The 21,574-nt window shown below is 39.6% G+C and overlaps 1 protein-coding gene across 4 annotated transcripts in view; it reads right to left on the bottom strand.

Moving 5' to 3' along the window:
• The window catches only part of CDK14 (cyclin dependent kinase 14), a 570,565-nt gene that overhangs the window by 316,586 nt on the left and 232,405 nt on the right, over window positions 1-21,574 (bottom strand). For all 4 annotated transcript variants that reach the window (XM_044245987.1, XM_044245990.1, XM_044245988.1 and 1 more), the window contains one exon: window positions 8,851-8,945. In XM_044245987.1, coding sequence (XP_044101922.1) covers window positions 8,851-8,945 — 95 coding nt within the window. The remainder of the gene's footprint in view (window positions 1-8,850; window positions 8,946-21,574) is intronic.

Raw genomic sequence — 21,574 nt, 5'->3', positions numbered from 1 at the left:
CTTGGCATGAATTTCCCCATCTGCAAAATGGAGGAAACGTCTACCAAATTCATGGTTTTGGTGGAGACAACATGAAATAACATACTAAGTTATATATTTCAATCCCCCGCATAGAGTACAGGTCAGGAACCCACCCTACAGTATTTCTGAGGTAGATCAACCTAGGTTCTACTTGAATACTTTAGTGATAAGATGCTCATTACACTTCAAACACTGTATTTAATTTATAAGTAACACAAAACATTTGAGTATCTTTCCCAGGATTAAGCCAAAATTAGCCTCCCCAGAACTCCCACACTTGGCTTTCTCATCCTGTCTGGAATACACACATTACCTTTTCTCTATTCTCTACTGTATCTAATCCTCCTGAATAAGTCACCGGTTCCATGTTATACCTGGTTCACAGACCTCTTGCCATCCTAGGTGCATCCTCTTGCTCGCTTCAGTTCTCTGAACCCAAGAAATTACTAGCCTTTTTCATGTGAAATTGACTTTATTTTGAAGTTAACTTTCCCCCACCCTGTTTTTCCTTATGAGCTTCAGCTTGCTTTTTTTTCTTTTCCTTAACCACATTGTTTTATTTGTCCCACAGCAATTCACCCTGTAGTTTCCACTCTTCATTTCAATCAGATTCTTTTTAGCCTTGATTCCAGCACCCCAAGTGCTAATTACAGCTCCCAGCTATAACACACACAAATAGGCCAAGCACATCATCACCATGGCTTCATCTAAGTCATTAATAAAAATATCAAACAGGACAAGGTCAAAGACAATGCCCTCCAGCATACCCTGATAAACTTTTGTCCATCCTAATGTCAATTCATTAATCAATAGACTTTGGGTGAAGTTGTTCATCCAGCAATAAACTGAAGGAATAATAATCTTATGACAACTGGACTTCAATTTTATTCTAAGAACTGTCATAAGAGTCCCTGTCATAAGCTTTGCTGAAATCCAGAAACAACGCTGTTACTTACTAAAAGGGAATGAAGATTATAAGACTCCAATGTCCAAAGATCTAGTTTTGAATTTCACTAACATTTTATCATGTGTTTGTCTATAGATCCAGGTTTGTTTCCCACCACCTTTTTTTAAAAACCAGCATTTCTTCTGCTCACCTTCCTTCTTGATTTTTTAAAGATTACAAACAATATTTCTATGAATATACCACGGGCAATTCTTTTCACATTTCAGATGTCATTTACCTGGGACTATACAATGAACTCATTCCAGCGGGTATTCTTAAGTGTTTTGGGGGAAAGGGGATTGGGAAGGGCAGGGAGCTGAGCAAAGTGTGTTCTAAATCTGACTATATTCCTTGTGTTGTGAAAATCCCCTGCTTTATGCATTTTGGTAGAAGGCAAGGCCCAGCTGCTGTTGCAAAAGCCAAAAGCCCCTCTCTCGGGGGTCTGCGCAGTCAAACCATGGGCACACGCCTAGTGTCACCTCGCACACAGGACCAACCCTAACTCTACAGTAGGAGCTAAAATAACCCGAAGAAGCAGGGAGAAATGTGGACACTATTCTGACCTCAATAGCAGAGGTAATAACCTCCAGTCACCGGGGCAGTTGGGACAGTGAGGAAAGGGACAGTATCTGGAACCGACATTCCTGGTGGCAGCAGGGTGCTTCATGGCCGGTTCAGTGGCATGACTTTGGCTCTGGTCTGCTTATTCAGCTTTACACTGTTCCTGCGGTTTTTAAATTCTTCCCAGCAGGTCTGTCAGCCACATGATAGCCTCTCAGTAAACCTGTCTGTTTAATTCAGCCAAAGAGAATTTCTGTTGCTGGCCAGAGAGAACTCTGACTGGTACGTTTATTTGGAGTGGCAAAGCCCCTTGAGCCCTCCGACCCAGCGAGGTGGTTTCCAATGGGCCCGCTGTCTGAGGCCTGCCCTAACCGCTATGCAGGCAGATCTGCTCTACAGCTGCCACTTGGAAGAATATTTGCTCTGAGAGAAAAAAAAAAAAATAAAGACTGTCAATGGAAACTAAAGATGGAATGCAGATGAACAGATAAAGAAAGAGAAAAAAAAATTTTGAAACGTGACTGAGCAGTTTCGCTTTCTCTCAGTTATTTGCCTTTAGTGGGGACACTATTATAATCTCTTGTTCTTCTTGCTTCAAATTTTACTCACTCACTCACTCCCATAAAACATTTTTGCTAAGCACCTACTATGTGCCAGCCACTCTGCCGGGCACTGGAGAGGCAGCTGCTTGGCTCTTGCTCTCAGTCTCAGATGCAACAGCTTCTTTCTTACTAGTGTTTTCTTTTCAGTATCCTTCGTTGATAGTTCCTCATCACCGGGCCCCTTGATGGTGGAATGCCCCAGTGGTCAGGCCATAAAATTCCCTTCCATTTTTGGTGTTCATTCACTCTTTACATTGTGTTCCAGGTCCTCTGTTCTCTTCCATGTCCTCTACGGCCTCTCCCTCGCCACATGGCCTCTTCAGCAAGTTAACCAGAATTCTAACACAGCCAGTCAGGATGCTCAAGAGTGCAAAAAAGCAGCAGTCAGGACCACAACTGGCAGTGTCACTTCCACCATGGTGCTCTACTGGCTGGAGCAACCACAAGCCCAGCCTAGATGAAGGGGTGATTATATAAAGTCATGGTTCATTTAGGGCCACCAATGTAACAACTACCACCCTTGGTGATCCCACACAATCCCCTTGTCAAATAACATCTATAACCCAGACAACTTCCAAATGTTTACCCTGGATCTCTTTCCTAAGTTCTAGACTCATGCATCCAATTGCCTTCTGACACGTCCATTTGCACATACACTGCATATGTCAACTTCAACCCAATTAAACCTGAGTCGCATCTTCCCCACTCTGCTTCTCCCACAGCCTGACCCATCTTCCCTCACAGCAGCTCCACCACCACAGTCACTTAAGTCCACATCCTTGGGGTCATCCCTGACTCCTCATCATCTCTCAAATCCCAAACAAATACTATCAGCTCAGTCTTGAAAATACATCCTGAATCCAACTACGTGCCTCATATATATGTGTGTTTTCTCCTTCACCTCCCTCAGATTTTTTACCTAAATACCTCTTACCTCCTCGGCGAGGTTGCCCCTGATCGCCCCCACTTACAGCTGTACGTGCCCGCCCATGTGCACATGTATTTTATCTCACAGGAAGCAGAAAAATGTTCCATTGCCCCAGGAGGGTTTAATCTGGAAACCAGAATACTGATGGAGAGCTACAGTTTTTGAGAACAGATGTGGCTTAAAATCATGCAAATTAAAGCATTCCTCATAGATTCAGAAATCAAAATGTATGAGGCAGAGAAACCAAATAATGAGGTAAATTGTGTGGTAGGGAGAAAAGAAAGAACATAACTTTCAGCTGCCAGTCCCATATTTGAACATCACACACACCTCAGACCATCACACAAAACTCTGAAGATGGGTCTTCATCCTAACACCAGCCATCTATAGCGTGAGAGAGGATAATAAGGATCTTGGCACAGAAGTCAAGTCCTGGGGTCGAACCCCCATGAAGTTCCCTGCTCAGCAGGAGGCAGCTTCTTCCTTTGCCCCTCACTCTGCTCATGTTCTTCTTCTCAAATAAATAAGTAAAATCTTAAAAAAAAATAGTACTTATGTGAATTTTGGTAATTCATAAATCACTTTACATGATTTTTGGAGACATAGCTTTTTTCATATGTAATGCCGATTTTTTTTTTTTACATAATGTTGCACATTAATTTGACTATTTTACTAGTTTTCCCTACAGCAGAAGAAATAAAGGACTGCTCCAGTGAATATCATGCCTAGCTATAAGTCTGCTTTTTTTCTTATACATAATAACTAAATGTGAAATAAAGAGTTCTGCTACACATACTGTGATCTCATATAATAAAAAGCATAACAGAATAATTATGTGCTTTAATGGTAATATATATTTATGTAATCACATGTACTATATTCTTATTGCCACTTATGGAATCTGTTTTAAATTTTTCAGCATGATGTTAAGTAGGTTAATGTGGCCCTTATTTGTCTTTGGCCAAAAAAGAAAAGAAAAAGAAAAAACACTAAAGTGCTTAACTTTCTATTTAAGTAGGAAAAAAACAAAAAACCTGTTAGCACTTTCACTATTTTCTACAGTATTTCTCTGCCAACACTCGAACCCAAGTAGGGAAAAGGGTAGCTCTAACAATGTCTTAAACCGTGGGGAAACCAGATATACCTTTCAAGCTAATTGAGTCACTCCTTGGTTAAAAAATGCTCCTTGACCTTGGACAACAATGACAGGAAGATAGTACTCAAAAGGGCTCTGGAAGCCTTGAGCAAACTGAGCAGCATGTTTTCCAGTGGGTCCCCAGTCTTGCAGCTCGCGGGTTGCATCTACACACTTTGACAGCGTATAAGAATCTAAATTACAGACATTTTAGGAGCTTTCCACAGTACTTAAGAGACAGCCTATATTAGCAGTATCCTATTATCCACTGAAGGGTTTTATTTTTTTTTTTTTAAAGATTTTTTTCAATTTATTTATTTGACAGATCACAAGTAGGCAGAGAGGCAGGCAGAGAGAGAGAAGGAAGCAGGCTCCCTGCCAAGCAGAGAGCCCGATGTGGGGCTCAATCCCAGAACCTGGGATCATGACCCAAGCTGAAGGCAGAGGCTTTAGCCCACTGAGCCACCCAGGCGCCCCCACTGAAGGGTTTTAATAATGACCTCCAAAGTCATTTCTACTAGTGCTCTTCCACAGCACTTATTTCATTATTCTGGGGCTCCCAAGGCTTTTGTGTAACCTAGAAGGTCATTCATGGGAATAACACAAAGCAGCTGGGCTTCAGATTCTCTTTTAAAGCAAAGAACAGAAATATATTTATACAGTAGGTACACTATCATAAATAAGAATGTTACTGTATGTTAACTCTCAAAATTTAAATTAAAAAAAAATAAAATGAATAAGACTATTCCACTTTGTGGAACTCAAATTACATATGATCCTTAAAAAAACCTTGAACACTTAACTAAAATCCAAAGAAAAAATCCAATAGTAACTAGTGAATCTTAAGTTATTTTACTTTTCTTTCATATTTGGGGTTTCTTTTCTTATTTATTTATTTTTTAAGATTTTATTTATTTATTTGACAGGTAGAGATCACAAGTAGGCAGAGAGACAGGCAGAGAGAGAAAGAGAAGAAAGCAGGCTCCCCACTGAGCAGAGAGCCCAAATGAGGGGGCTTGATCCTGGGACCCTGGGATCATGACCTGAGCCGAAGGCAGAGGGTTTAACCCACTGAGCCACCCAGGTGTCCCATAAAGCTAGGGTTTCAATGGGCATGGTGTTTGGATTTTTCTTACACTTTTTATTTTATTTTATTTTACTGATTTTTAAAGATTTTATTTGAGAGAGAGAGATAGCAGGAACAGGGGAAGGGGCAGAGGCAGAGGAAGAAACAGACTCCCTGCTGAGCAGGGAATACAATGTGGGACTCAATTTCAAGACCCTGGGATCATGACCTGAGCTGAAGACAGATGCTTAGCCAACTGAGCTACCCAGGTGCCCTGGTCTTACACTTGTTTACTTATACTCATTCCCCTTCCTCAAAAAAAAAAAAAAGGGTACTATTAATTACATGGAATATAAAACCAACCTCTTTTAGAAAACCAACTTTGATGTTAACAATTTTAAGATTTGGCAATATCATCACTAAGTTTAGAAAACTGCACATTAAAATGTTTGATACTGATTTTAGGGCTTGCTAAATAACAAGGTCCTGTGTGTGTGTGTGTGTGTGTGTGTGTAAGTAGATCCCAGTGATATAAGGGACAATACTGTAATTTTAAGTTTACTTTTTTGGAAACTTTAAAAACATTTCATAATTAAAATAAAGTCTTATGTGTTAAGGCTTTTGACCAGTCCAAAAACTTATTTAAACAACAAAGCAGTCTAACTGTATTCAGGATTTAACTGCATTCAGGATCTTAAGAGCAGAAAAAGGGAGGGTGGTGCAAAAAAAAGAAGAAAATTCCCTATTCCTCTTCTGACCAAAAGCTCAATCTAACTACAGTTGCAAAAACAAGCGGGAGATATAACATTACAATTGGGAATCAGAGTACGATGGGCCTGAGTCCCTCATACTTGCTACAATATCCTGGAAAAGCACCTAATCCCTCTAATACTTAGTTTTCTTTTCCTTTGTAAAGTGATATTCATAGTTCCAGGAGGCTCTTGAGAACATCAAAAACGATAATGAATGTAAAGACCCAAGCAGAGTGCTGAGCACAGCACTGTGGTCATCTTTGTCTTAAATATTCCTTTACCTCCTTTTCTCACCCATCACTCATCATCCCAAGCCCAGAGTGACCTCTGGTTTCCTATCCTATGTCCTTCCCCTAGATCTGCTCTAATTTCCAAGGCATTTCATGCTTTGAAATTATTACTGTCTTTCCATTGCTGTGAAACATACAAGAAAAGAGCAAAGTAATTTCCGCTAGATACTGTGAGGAAAGCAATCTGATTAATCCATTAAAAAATGCCGGAGCCTTAATCTTTCTTGAGATATCAGTAGATGTATAAACAAGCAATGAAAAGCAGTATAAAAGAATAAAAACTTTAGGAAATATTCTAAGGAGTATTTTCTATACTGGGCAATTGCCACATAGTCACATTAATGCTGCCAAGGAGTCTACACCTCCCCAGCTCTAACTGCGAAGACTCCTATAAGCTATTTATATGGCCCCCACCCCAACTCTGATTTCAGAGATCCATTCAAACATTTCACTTAAGCAAAACCCAAACAAACGTTAAGATGTAGAGCTGAAGAACAGAACATGAAAAGCCTAGAAAAAGACGAGAGTTAGATGGAAAAGAGGGAGGCAAGAACAATGGGGGAGGTGAGGAAATAAAGACAGAGTGGGGGACCCAAGGAGAGGCAAGGCAGGCCAGTTTTAAAGCATGAATGATGTCAGTTCACCTCATTCTCTGAGAACAGGTTAAGCTATGTCTTAACTCCCCCAGAGAAGCAGGGAATAAAACATTGCCAGAAAAGTACTGCAGAGGTCCACACTATGAGGTGGCTGATTGACCTGGGATGGCTCCACAAGACTTGGAACCAGGGAAAATTGCACTCACACAAAGAAGAGTGATTGTTTAACAGTCAGTTTAATCAGTTAGCAAATATCACAGGACATGTTTAAAAGTCAGTCTTAATCAATTAGCAAATATTTCAGGACAGCGAATTTCCTTCATGTGGCTGCTTCCACAGAATATAAAAATCATCAAATGGGGGCGCCTGGGTGGCTCAGTGGGTTAAAGCCTCTGCCTTCAGCTCAGGTCATGATCCCAGAGTCCTGGGATCGAGCCCCGCATCAGGCTCTCCACTTCTCGGGGAGCCTGCTTCCTCCTCTCTCTCTGCCTTCCTCTCTCCCTGCCTACTTGTGATCTCTGTCTGTCAAATAAATAAATAAAATCTTTAAAAAAAACAAAACAAAACAAAAAAATCATCAAATGATTCCAGCCTCACAAATATAGGTTTCTTTTAAGACCTGAAGGACATATTTTCATATTATTTCTGTTAGTTTCTCTATTCACGTTACTGATTTTAGAGGCCAAACTCTTTTTCTTTCTAGCTTAACCATTTAATTTTGGAGGAGGGAATAAATACATTTTTGAAATCTTTTTTTCAAATCTTTTCTTCTACAAAACATAAAAGTTAGTCAAGTATACTAAGAAAAATCTAGATTTAACTGCAATATTGCAATAGACCTACTGGAAAATATGAAGCAAAAATTCCAATTCTAAGTCAACTGAATACATTATTGACTCCAAAATCACCGATTAAACAAAAGAAATTATATTTGCATTGATGTGTGAATCTGCATCCATTCTTGGTAGCATGTAATATATTCAACTGCTCAGCTCTAGCTGTCCTTGTAGCCACATTACCATATTATTCAAATGTATCTATCATTTATATGTAAATAGAGAAGATAAATGGCTTCTTCATAAGACAACAATTTTCAAATGATAAACAGACACAGGCAGACATTAGCAAGATAAAAATGTTGCAAATATGCATCCTATTATATATTTTAAAAAAAAATGGAACCTATTTCAAATTTTTAAAAAAGTAGTGTGGTAATTACAAAATGGGATCCTAATACATTCACAATACCAACAGCTACTCTTCTCAATAAAAGTCTCCACCAATGTCATTTGTATCTTATAAATTACATGTTCTCAGATCCATCTGTGAAAATTGGGATGTTAATTATCATGGTTACATTTCATGATTCCACAGTTAAATGCTGAAGTGATGCTACATAAATACCATATGTTTTTCTAGGAGAAACGGAGAAAGATTAATTATGAGTTCAAGTCCAAGTCTTCTAGCAGTAATACTCTCAACACAATAAGATCATTACATTGTGTGCTATGCAAATTGGAAGTTTTAATTAATAGCTGAAACACGAACTGAGGGGGAAAACTATGAAGTCTAAATTGCAAGTATCAGGCTTTCCTCCACCCACCCAAAAAGAAAAAAAATCTTAGTAAGAAAGCTTCTGAGAAAACCAAGTTGTAAGTCCAAAGGAGGGGCAGGGGGGAATTACCATCTGTGAACTTCCTTTGATGCAGTGATCACTGTCATGTTTAATCCTATTTGATAAACCTAAAAATTATAGCATATCTGGTGACAAATAGGTTATTAAAAGGTAATATATCTGATGAAAATTCAGTTTAACATTTTTCTGAATTTTTCAAAATTATACAAACTTACTAGATAATATACTTTGGTACAGCAACTTAAATAAGAAACTCTATCATAATACTACAAGACTTTTATTTATGTTTATAAAATCTGAATTCTTACTTTACTCACCACATATTCGAACACAAGTGTCAGTGTCTCCTTGGTGTGGATGATGTCATGAAGCAGCACTATGTTAGCATGTTTTAGTCCTTTTAACAGAGAAGCTGTAAAACAAAGTAGACAGAGAGACGATGGGTAATAATCAACTGATATGTTTCATTATCATTTTGTCAGATGAGATATGTATTTTTCCATTTTCCAAGCCAATACCTATTCAGAATCAAGGGTAGTGAAACAGGGTTTTCATTTAGATGTTGTGCTCCCCCGCCCCCAACTATTTCACGTGTTATTTGCTGTTAACCTTTAGTTAGATTCCATTATGGTCAAAGGACATACCTGGTATGCTTTCAATTGTTTTAAATTTATGAAGGTTTGTTTCATCACCCAGGATGTGGTTTATAATGGTATGCATGCCATACTTATGGAAAATATATTCTGGTGAATTTGGGTGGAGAGTTCTATAAATGTCAGTTAGATTCTGCTGGTTGACAATGTCGCTGAGTTCCTCTCTGTACTTGCTGACTTTCTGAATGCTGGTTCTAACAGGGACTAAGAGAGGGTTGTTGACATTCCCAGCTGTAACTGGGGATTTGTCAACTTCATTTTAATTCTGCCAGCTTTTGCTTTGTATCCTTTGCTTTGTGGGTGGTGTTTATTGTCTATACCTTTAGGATTCCTATGCTTTCTTTGTGAACTGGCTCCTGTATCAATATATATGTCTCTCTGTCTCTGATAATTTTCTTTGCTCTGAAGCCTGTTTTATGGGATATTAACATAACCACTCCAGCTTATTTTTAATGATGTATCTTTTTTACATCTTCTTTAAGCCTACAAATGTCATTAGATTTGAATATGTAAGTTTCTTACAAGCAGCCTATCATTGGGTCATGTGCTTTTTAAATCCATTCTGTCAACCTCTGACATTTAACTGATATTTAGACCATTTACATCTAATGTAAATATGAATTTACTGGGTCAGCTAACATTTCAATCTATTTTTCCTTGGGCATCTTTTAACTTAGTCTTCATTTCTGATTTGATTTTGTCTTTTCTTCTATTTTTTCCCTGGAGTTCAATTAACGGATTTCATTTTTAATTTTGTGCATTTTTCGTCTTAGCCTTTGTATTACCACTTCAAGGTGGGCTTTTTAGGTTTCATATACCCAAGGGCCTGAAAGAAAATCTAATTTAGATTACAGTTTGTTGTGTACAATTTTTGTTAATTTTATAGTTGTTTTTTGAAAAGCATTTTATCAGCTGAAATGCATTTGTTTTATATTTTCTGAAATTTTACAGCAGTTTTATATAGACGTGCTTGTTCTATTCTCATTTATTCAAGGGATTGCATTCTTAGTTTGAGAGCCCTCTCTTAAATCAGTTCTTCTCTCCTCTATGTAGGTATTATGGATGGTGCTGGTGGGAGAAACGGAGAGAGTCTGGGGTGTTCTGTTTCTTTTTCATTTCTACAGGATCCTTATTTTTCCCCTATTCTTTCCTTTTTCACTTTCACCGCCATCTTCAAGGGGTACCATCCCTTCACTATATAGCTATATATCTGAATCTCTCCCCCAGTCAGCACTTTCCAATACTATTCACTTTTTATCTTTTCTGTAGTCAGTACTGTGAACCTCATGGAGTCCCAGTTTTCCCTTTCCAGAGTGATTCTGTCTGCCTCATCTAAGTCCTCCATACCCCTCTACCCTTTCCACAGTCTCTTAAACCTGTCCAAAGCTCTTAAATTCCATTATTTCCCCCTACATTGATAACTATTCAAGTAGAATATTCAAAGAACAGGAGCTTCCTCTAGCATTATTTATTTTAATTAACCTTCAATTTTGGTTTTTGGTATACAACCTGAAGAGAAAAAAGAAAGATGTTTTGCATGTGTTTTGTCAAGAACTTATAATCATTCATATATTCATCAAGTTATTTATTAAAAACCTAGTTACTGGTCCTGGACAAACTCTTGATACCCAATAATACCACAAAACCACATCTTTAGAAAAAGATTTATAGCACCAAGCATGAATCTTAATGGGCGATTTCAGGTGACAATGATGTGTCAGTGTAGGTTAATCAATTGCAAGGAATGTACCACACTGGTGAGAGATGTTGATAGTAGGAGAGGCTTAAGGGCAGGGAGGAGGTAGGTGGTGGTATGCAGGGAGTATATGAGAATTTGCCACTCAATTTTGCTGTGAGCCTAAAACTACATTAAAAAATACACTCTATTAAAAAATATATATATACACCCATGTTTTAACATACATAAAAAAGCAAATCTAGATTATTTACACTTTACCCAAATAAAATGATATTACATACATCATGTAGCATATTTTAGGTATGTAACCACCATGCAAGAGGGGCTGCACTGGTCATTCACCAGAAAGGCAGGGAGAAAGTATATGGATTGATAAGTTCTAGTACAAGCTCAATGAATGTGAGGAGTTGTTTTATTAGAGCTATTGCTGTTGCTATGCATTTCTGTAGACTTCTACAAGCAAAACTGTTTCAGGACCATATACTGTATATTCCTTAATCCCAAGACAAATTTTGTAAGTCCAAAGAAGGTCGTTCAGAAGGAAAATTAATTCATGTGGCTGGCTCCAATATTGGAAGACAACAAGAAGTATTTTCCCTCTGAAACTCAATCAGTCGCAACAGTGTATATAGTCCAAAGCCAGGCAAGTCCAGGCTACATAATGAGGCTTTCTCTTCCATCTCACACAAACCTGCCATGAGCAAGTTAGTTGTATACACTAAAAATCTTACAGCAGAACATCTACAAGTTTATTTTATCTGAGCTTTGTAAATTAGCACACATGGGAAAACAATTATAACAATAAAATCACAGCACACAAACTGTGAAGGCACAACTGTCATACAGACTTATGACAGAGTTTCATAGTATTAATTTCAACAATTTATAATCTTTCTTCTTTTAATTATTCAACTGGCCCATCAGCGTTCAACAATGAAAACTTCATGAAATAGCTAGCTTTCAGATATTAACCTGGGAACCAAACTTTGCTCATTTTAACAAGGACAGCTGGCCTGCACTAGACTCCCAAGGCCGATTCATCCTCAGAGATCGATTATTTCAAACCACAACAGGGTATTTGAAAATGATGACCAGGTATGGGACTTCACACCCACCAGGGACAGGACGCAGACAGGTGAAATGAAGCAAGGGCCTAGAGGATCCCCGGGATTGTATGAAAGCAACCTGGCTTAGTGAGGCAAATTTTGGAAATATACAATAGGATTTGTAATCTTGTCCAATTTCATTTTTCAAGTTACCCCCTTAGCCTGTCAAATTCAGTGAGGATCCATCCTTATCAGCAACAACCTCAAAAAGGTACTGAAGCTCCCACTAAATTAAGAATCCCAGGCCCTGAGTTTCCTTTGCCTTGGGATTTTTTTTTTTAGCTGTCCCCCCCCAACCTCTGCCCCATTACCGCCTTTTTTCTCACCACTTACACCTAAATTGTTGCTCATTTCTCAAAGTAATGTCTTCACACTCATCATTTCCCATGGCATTTTTCCTACAATTTCAGGAAAATTGAATTTCTGCCATCATTCATCTTGGGGAAAAAATGGTTTGTTCCTGACAGTGACAAATATTATAGAAAAAAAGTCATGTCATTTCTTTATATATTTTTGGCCATTTCAACATGAAGACTCAAAGTCTCCAAACTCCTTTGTTGTAAGTCTCAATTATTATAGATTTCAGATTTCTAAATTCATTTATATACACTTTTAAAGTACACTATCAATTAAAGAGGTACCAATATCTGTATTGGAAAGCAAACCCTCTTTCTTTTGAGCTTAACATCATTAATTTGCATTTGAAAAAGGACAGAGCCACTAATTGCACAGCTGATGGCAGAGGAAAGGCATGGAAGGTCAGAAAACCATCCAGGATCTCTATCAACATCCTGTGAAGGTGACAGACACTCCCAGCAAGTTGCCAGAAACTGTAATTCCTGCTGTTACCAAGGCAAGTGAGTCTCCTGGGCTGCCAAGTCAGACCAGTGATTAGCACCTGCAAGGTCTCGCTTTCCAAGACAAACACTGTCAAAATAATACTCCATGTAATCCTAGTAATATACCGGATATAACACATGTTATTTTCTCATCGCAAAACAAACCCTGTAACATTAGTGCTGGTAACTCCAGCATACTTGGTTTCTCACTTGGTTTCTCCACAAATTTTAAGTAAACATATGGCAACATTTTAAATTAATTTCACCACTGAGGTTTGAAAAAGTTCAACTGTATGTGATGTAAAAGACTTGTAATTTTAGGGTTGAGGGTAAAATTCTAACAGTTCCGAGACTGTGATGTTGAAATAATACAAACACAGAAAGATAAGTGTGCCTCTGACAAAGTCCCAGAAGGACAGAAGGACACATGGAGCCTCCCTTCATTTGGTAGCAGGCTTCAGATATCTGCTTATCGGTCATATTGAAACTTCCACCTCCCACTTTGAGAATAAATATCTTCAATTTCCTTTCTGACTTGGAAGGGATAAATTTTGCCTCAACTCCAATTTCACCATGATTAAATAAATTCTGAGCTAATACAAGAGTTCAGAGTATGTTCATTTTCTTTTAAAGATTTTAGTTATTTATTTAAGAAAAAGAGAGAGAGAGAGCATGCACAAGCCTGGGGAGAAGGAAAGAATTCTCAAGCAAATGCCTCTGCTAAGCATGGGGCCCGATACCCCATCAGGATCTAATGACCCTGAGATCATGACCTGAGCTGAAGTCAGAGGCAACTGACAGCCACTCAGGAAACCCCAGAGTATGTTCATTTTATCACTTACAAGCAATGTTAATAAAGAAAGAAAGGACAGGGACGCCTGGGTGGCGCAGTTGGTTAAACGACTGCCTCTGGCTCAGGGCGTGATCCTGGAGTCCCGGGATCGAGTCCCACATCAGGCTCCCAGCTCCATGGGGAGTCTGCTTCTCCCTCTGACCTTCTCCTCGCTCATGCTCTCTCTCACTGTCTCTCTCTCTCAAATAAATAAAATAAAATCTAAAAAAAAAAAAAAGGACAAAACCCTTCTTTAATTTATCAGCTTTCTAAGTCATTATATGATATCATACTAGGAAAGGACAGACCACAAATACACACAAGCATCCTTGCTTACTCCCCCTTTAGCCTCCGGAAAGAAGTAGCGCATTCATATTTTCCTCTCTCTTTTTAGAAAATGTCTTCTTTTCCAGAGGGGTACGCTTGGAGGGGCTGCTACTTCATGTTTCTAGAAGACAAACATTACTACCCATTAAACCCAAGGAGCTAACCTTAACTCAAGCTACAACTTACAACAGACATGAACTTTTTCTTTAAGTGCACAGCTAACTAACTCTAAGGCTGCTGAAATTCACTTTATACTAGAAATAATGAAAATACTTACTTTCGATGAGAAGTTACTTGCTAGTACATTCTGAATATTTTCATAGCTCAAGTATTCTGAATGGGAAAATCTGAAGGATAAAGAGAAAAAAAAATTCCAACAATCCCCTCCCCAAAAAATGCATGCAGAGAAAATAAGAGATCACTTGTTTAACTCTGTCTGTGAGGACTAGGTGGTCTAGACAGAGAAATGAACAGATACACAGCTCCTAGGTTAACCTGTACACAGTTCTGCAAGGTATGCTACCTAGTTCAGCTACACAACAGGAGAGAGGCTGTGGTTTTACTTAGCTCTAGACCTTACCCTTACTGATATCTAATATGATAAATAAACACAAACACACGCACACATCCATAAACTAACAAATGAAAAAGTGCAAGAAACAGGTTAAAAATGGAACTATATCTTTGACTCCATGTTTTGCTTTTTATACATTGTATGCACACACATACAGAGAGTCATCTCTGTGTTATGGGAAAAAGAGGTCACAGATCATTCAAAATACAAAGTCAAAATGTGATATCATATAAACTTAATTAAGCTAAAATCACATTATAGGATTTGGAGACATGTTTCTTGACCACCAGGTACCATCCAAACATGGAAAAATAATACAGCATGTTAGGATCACTTTATAAATATCATGTAAATTACTCTCTATCCGCTGTTTAAAAAAAAAAAAAAAAGTCTACTGTTTTCACTTGCACTGGAGCTAAATTCTTCTATTCAGGGATAGACAGAAATTCAATCCCACTGCATATTCTTCCTGCTTTGCTCCACTCCTAATATCCCCAACATTGCAACCCTGAATGAGATGTGGTACTAGAAATTACAGACCCGACCACTCCCTCTTGCTGGGGATACCTGTTTATCCCCCACCTCACTACTGGCAAAGGGCAGCCTGCGGGGGGATACCTCCACACTGCATTCTCACAGGACCACCAGGAACGCTTACTAAATCACTTCAAAAAACAAATACCTCTCATAGTATAGCTGAACCACATAAAACTGTCAGTATTTGACATTTTTGACCTACTAACACAGCAATTTCACACAGTTCCGCCTAATAGAGTTTACCTGGCTCAAAGCAATTTTAACTTTATCACAAAGGCGTTGTTACTTTTACCACTGTTAATGTTCAAACTGATTAATCTGCCACCAAAGGGTGTACACAGGGGCAAAAAAAAAAAAGGAGGACTCTGCTTATCAAACTAGGTTACAGCTGAGGGGAGGAATCTGGAAACAATTTAATTTTCTACATGTACCTTTCCGTATCATTTGAATTGTTGACAATACAGATACATTCCTTTTAGACTACAAACAAGGTCTTGAAAAGCTCTTTGTTACAAGTGGGTTGGCTAAAGAGAACTGAAATAGCACTAAAAAGGCATACAGATGTTTAACTACACAATTAACACATCTACAATAATGAATCATTGTAACTGCAATGTGATCCTTCATTACTAATCCCGCCTCATTACTAAACCCTCCTTGCCAGGGCACTGGTGCAAATGCTTGCATCTTGTAAGGGGCTTTTTTCCTACCTTGGAACACAACAGGCCCCATATCAGCCTGTAATTTGCTCCCACGTCAGGCGTTAATCCAAAATGTTGAAACTGTTCCTTGTCTAAATAGTTACTTTCCTGCATTAAGATTAATGTACTCACTGAAAAAGATTCCGAGCTTGATTGTCTCCAATTACCCCCAGATGAACCTGTAAATGACCCACCAGCTGCTTTTCCATGCAATAGCTGATCCTGTTCCCATTTGCCACTAGAAAGAGCCAAGCATGTATGTATGGGAAAGCAGACAGGTGGTTTTCTCTTATGTAAACACCTTGCTAGTAACTTCTGCAGAAACAAATCATGCTAAGTGACAGGGTTGGGAATACTGGTACTTATGCTCCAGGTACTTTTGTCTTCAATGCAGGAACTGAGGGTTTCTGGAAGACTTGGTAACAGAAGAGTTTTTTTTTGTCTGCCTATAGTAACTAGGCACTATCGTAATTAAGTTTAAAAACTGTTAGGTGGTTTGCTGTATTTGAACTACTTTATACTTTATTACTTATGGGTTAAACGTATAGTCAGTAGGAATACTACAAAGTATACAATTTAAAAAAATGTGTGCTTTGGCATCATGCCCCTCATGTCTTCTGGTTAAGAAGAATAAACACTAGAACCATAATAGCTATCACTGTTCAACGAGATGTAACTCAATCCCAATCCTTACATGAAAATATGTGAATAGCTATTATTGTATTTCACAAAAATAAACATAATTATAAAGTTGGAAAATATTTTCTTTGCCATGGCTTCAAGTCCCAGTACCTAGGGGCCTGCACATAAGATACCCGACTTTGCAAGATACCATTCCAGAGGTGGAGCACAGTCAGATTCCTCCACAAAGCCAGGTAATTTTGCAGCTTATTTCCAGACACCGGAAACTCTACTGCCCTTTGCCAGGAATCAGACTGGTCAAGTCATCACTGCCACTGGCACAGGCCCGCCAGGAGGTGTTTCTCAAAGCATGGTTCTTCAATGATCCACTCCATACCAACCGCTGTAAACGCAAATTCATTAGACTCTATCCCAAACCACCAGATCCAAAATTGTGGGGATGGGACCTAAGAATCATTCACAAAATATCTATTGAATATCTACCGTGTGCCAATCACTAGGCAACAGGAAAAACAAAACTCCTGTCCCGGGCACCTGGGTGGCTCAGTGGGTTAAAGCCTCTGCCTTCGGCTCAGTTCATGATCTCAGGGTCCTGAGATCGAGCCCCACATCAGGCTCTCTGCTCAGCAGGGAGCCTGCTTCCCCCTCTCTCTGCCTGCTGCTCTGCCTGCTTGTGATCTCTCCCTCTCTGTCAAATAAATAAACAAAATCTTTAAAAAACAAAAGCAAAAACAAAAACAAAAACTCCTGTCCCTATGAAGCTGGCATTCAATATTTTGACCAAGCCTTCTATTCAATGCTTATGCATCCTCAAGCTTAAAAATCATTGTGTTATGGTTTTGATAGGGAGAAACGGGTAGCATGTTTGTGGGCTGCATGTGTGTGTACGCATGTGTTTATGCACTTCTTTATACTGCAATCTATTCACCATTCCATAAGCAAATCAAAAGAAACAGCAAGACAATCAATCAGTTGGTTTACATGGTATCTATTACCCTCTCCCTCTCCCAGCCCCGTCTCTCTTACACACGTGCACGTGCACACCCACACCCACACACACACACACACACAACTGCTGAAGTAGATGTCACTGGAAGATAAAAAGTGTTGGGCTAGAAGGAAAAGAGAATTCTTTATTCAGAAATTTTGATGGTATTTTTTTAAATGTGTGCATTTTTTCCTGTTCAGTTAAAAAAAAGGTTATAAAGCTTTTTCATCTAAATGTTGGTAAGGTCATCATTATATGGGCTTTTCAATGCCACAATTTTTGAGATCTGTGAAGGAATAAGGTTTTATGTAAAATGCTGGCAATAAGCCCTTCATCAGAACCCATGCTTTGATAAACAAATACAATTAGCAGGTCTAGAGATACCATAAACATATCATGAACACAGAAGGAAGAAGGGAAAGACTATAAAAAATGAAGATGGATTTTGGATGGGGTTAATACTTACCCTTGAATATTCCCTGAATTGAAATTTCAAACATACCACTAGTTCATGTGACTTAATATCACAGTCAAGGCTATAACAGTTTCAAATTGCAACTTAATTCGGTGGAAAGTGCACAGGCCCCCAGCACCGGACACCCCACAGGCAGGCAATGACCTTCCACCTTCCCATGACAAAACTGTCCCCTGGCCTGGACAAGGCTTTGAAATCCCTCCTACCGCCCCCAATCAGTGGTGGTCCTGGTGGGGACCCGAGCTCATCTCGGCCCAGCTGAAGGACCTCTGTTGCTGATGGTAAGGTCACTAATACCCTGCCTCCCAATTTGCTCCCCTCCCCCGAGGCCTTCCTTCCTGTTTGGGCTCAGTGATGCTCAACAACTAAATGACACGGTGCCCACCGTTCTAGCCCCACGTTAGCGTTCAGGGCGTGGACATGTTATTTAACATCAGAAAGGTAATAAAAAGTTCGGCCAGGGGCTGCCTTCTGCATCGTCTGGGGGCAGGACTGGCAAGCTCCAGCCTCTGAGTGCTCTCATTTCTCGTCTCTTCTGGCTACCGCAGCCTGTGAAGGAGATTTTTTCTGTATTTGGAAATACACAAAAAGCAAGACAGGAAAACAAATATGCTACAAAGTATAGAGCGATCTCTCAAGTGTTCAGTATTCCGAAGTATATGATGATAAAAAACAAAATGATGCCAGGTTACATGAGTAAAATGTTAATGAATCTGGGGAGCAGCTCCCCCCACCCCGCCTTCCCTGAACGTGAGGGCGGCCTAAATCCCTACACTAGAGAAGCCGCTTCGGTACAAGAACGATAAGAACGGCTTTTAAAAATCTTAACAGAGTCTCATGTTATCTTTCAAGTCTCTATCTAGTTGTCCAAAACTCGCAACATCTTAGAAGTGTTAGATTTCATGCAAGGTATGATGCACTTGTGGATGATAAAACATTTCTCTGCTGTGATAACTGTGAGGGTCAAGTTACAGATAAGGTGTATATTACATGTTTTACGTTTCTAAATTAGCATGGTGACTTCTGATTGTCATGGTAGTTAAAAAACAAAATGCCATTGGAGAAAATGACAAAGGGGAGAAAAAGAGGTTTCTCCACTACGGTCTCAAGTTTTGCACCTTCGTCTCCCCGCAAGGGGAATCTGATGATACATTCACCCAGCCAGGAAACTGACTCCTGACACTGGAGCTTCAAATGCTGTGACTGCAGAGGGGCCTTTCTTAGTGTCTCTCCAAGGGACGCTTAAGCCTGGCACTGACAATAGTTTCTGCTCATAGAACCTGCCTCCATGTAAGAAATGTAAGAAGCAGCTCCTGAGAATATGGTAAGCATGCGCTGTCATAAGTGTCACCACTGGATTCCCAAATGTGTTCCAACTCCTACCGATCGACATTGCCCTTTCTAATAAAACTTCCCGAAAACAAACAAAACAAAACAAACTTCTTGCTTCATAAACGTTATACACACACAAATACATACACATATATGTCAAATCTTAGTGCATTAAATACATCTGTGATTTGACACACACACAGGGTGACTCACCCATCATGCACGCGAGAAAAGAGTTTTTGAGTGTCACTTTCCACCGTGTATAATACAACTCTTCATTTGAAAACTAAAGAAACCAAAATACACAGAAGTCTGGCCCTAAGTCTCAACTCCTGGCCCCCAGCCTCCCCAATACAGTGTAAATCTATCTCTGGGATCAAAATCAGGATTATCTGCTTCTCTCACAGTCTTGGTTTTCTTGTCTTCTTTCCTAGTGCTTCGCTGTGGTCATTGGTTTCTCTTTACCTTCATAGCTACCCAGGTAAAAACCGTGAAGCTAAGACCAGAGGTCAATCGGAGGCACCTGTGCAGTCACACACCTACACGAGAGAGGTCTAAAAAGAGAGTAATAAGAAGAGAGCTAAAGGGGAGCACCTGGGTGGCTCAGTGGGTTAAGCCTCTACCTTCGGCTCAGGTCCTGATCTCAGCATCCTGGGACAGAGTCCCTGCTTCCGGCTCTCTGCTCAGTGGGGAGCCTGCTTCCCCTCTCCTCTGCCTGCCTACTTGTGATCTTTCTCTCTCTCTCTGTCAAATAAATAAATAAATAAAATCTTTAAAAAAATTTTTTTAAAAATAGAGAGCTAAAGGGAAAATTGCAATTCAGATTGGCTTTTATTTATTTTTAAATTTATTTATTAGTCAGAGAGAAATAGAACAGAGAAGTAGGGGAGAATGGCAGGTAGAGAAGAAACAGGCTCCCCGCCGAGCTAGGAGCCTGAGGTAGACTCAATCCCCGGTTTCTGGGACCATGACCTGAGCCAAAGGCAGAAGCTTAACCAACTGAGCCACCCAGGCATCCCTCAAATTGGCCTTTAAAATTGTCCATCTGGGATGCCTGGGTGGCTCAGTTGTTGAGCATCTGCCTTTGGCTCAGGTCATGATCCCAGGGTCCTTGGATGGAGCCCTACATCGGGCTCCCTACCCAGAGGGAAGCCTGCTTCTCCCTCTTCCACTCCCCCTGCTTGTGTTCCCTCTTGCTGTCTCTCTCTCTCTCTCTCTATCAAATAAATGAATAAAGTCTTAAAAAATAATAATAAAAATTGTCTGATCAAGGCTCTTCTCTTCTTTGAAACTTTCAAGGGCTGCTTAAGAGCACTCACGGGACCCACACAAAAAGGGGGTCTTGAGGGAGCTCTCCTGACTCTCCCCCATGCTCTGAACTCCAGCCATATGGCTGCACAGCTCTGTTGCCCGGATACTCCTCCCTCTGCCCTTCCATCTCCCACAGCCTCAGAGCCCCTCCTTCGTATCAGCTATTCAGATCTTAAGTCGGCTATCATTTCCTTCAGAAGTCTCTGCAGACTGCCGGGGCTCAGGTTAGGGCATTTTTGATGTGTCCGTCCCCACTGTGAGGTGCCTCATCCCGGTGTTATAATTACCTGATTCCCTATTTCCACCTGTCTGTATCCCCCATCACTCATTATTTGCTCTTACTCCAGCTGTGCTCATAGCACGCAATTCAGGGCTGAGTTTAGAGAAGATGCCTGTTAAGTGCAGTTTAAATAATGCATGCATAAACATGGAAAATAAAATCCTTAAATGATCTTCCATAACTTGCCATCAGCGCCACAGTTCCTAATATGGCACTCTGCTGTTGGTTGGTTATCTTCTTATAATGTGTTTAGTTCAGCCGGATATGTTGATCGAAATAAATGCATTCTTATTGTGTAATAACTGACAAACACGCTAAGGCTATAGATTTCACTGAATTTTAAAAAGAAGTAAAGAAGTATCCTACCGATAGGATGTCATTAGGAGTTTCTCTTTCATAAGTAGATGAAATGCTGTATACTACCGCTATAACTAAGAAGTCATTATTTTTTTCCACTCATATTTCAGATTATGGAAGAGATGGTAAAAGATTTATTTGAAATTCTATTCCAAGGAGCTCATGTTAGAAACTGATACTACATCCTAACATTCTACCCAGAAGGAGAGAAGCTCATAAACAATAAGGCAACATCAATGAAAAAAGAAAAGGTTCTAAACCTCAGGTAGGATTACAGCAGAGTGAAATCCAACCCACAGGCTTGGTTTGTTCGGCTTCTGCAATGTTTTAGAAATTTATTAAGTATTTAAAAACTGGAGGATCTCATATAAAATGCATTATACTTTGG

Source organism: Neovison vison, chromosome 4, assembly GCF_020171115.1.
Source record: "Neovison vison isolate M4711 chromosome 4, ASM_NN_V1, whole genome shotgun sequence".
Classification (NCBI taxonomy): domain Eukaryota; kingdom Metazoa; phylum Chordata; class Mammalia; order Carnivora; family Mustelidae; genus Neogale; species Neogale vison.
This window is presented reverse-complemented; position numbering and strand designations above follow the sequence as displayed.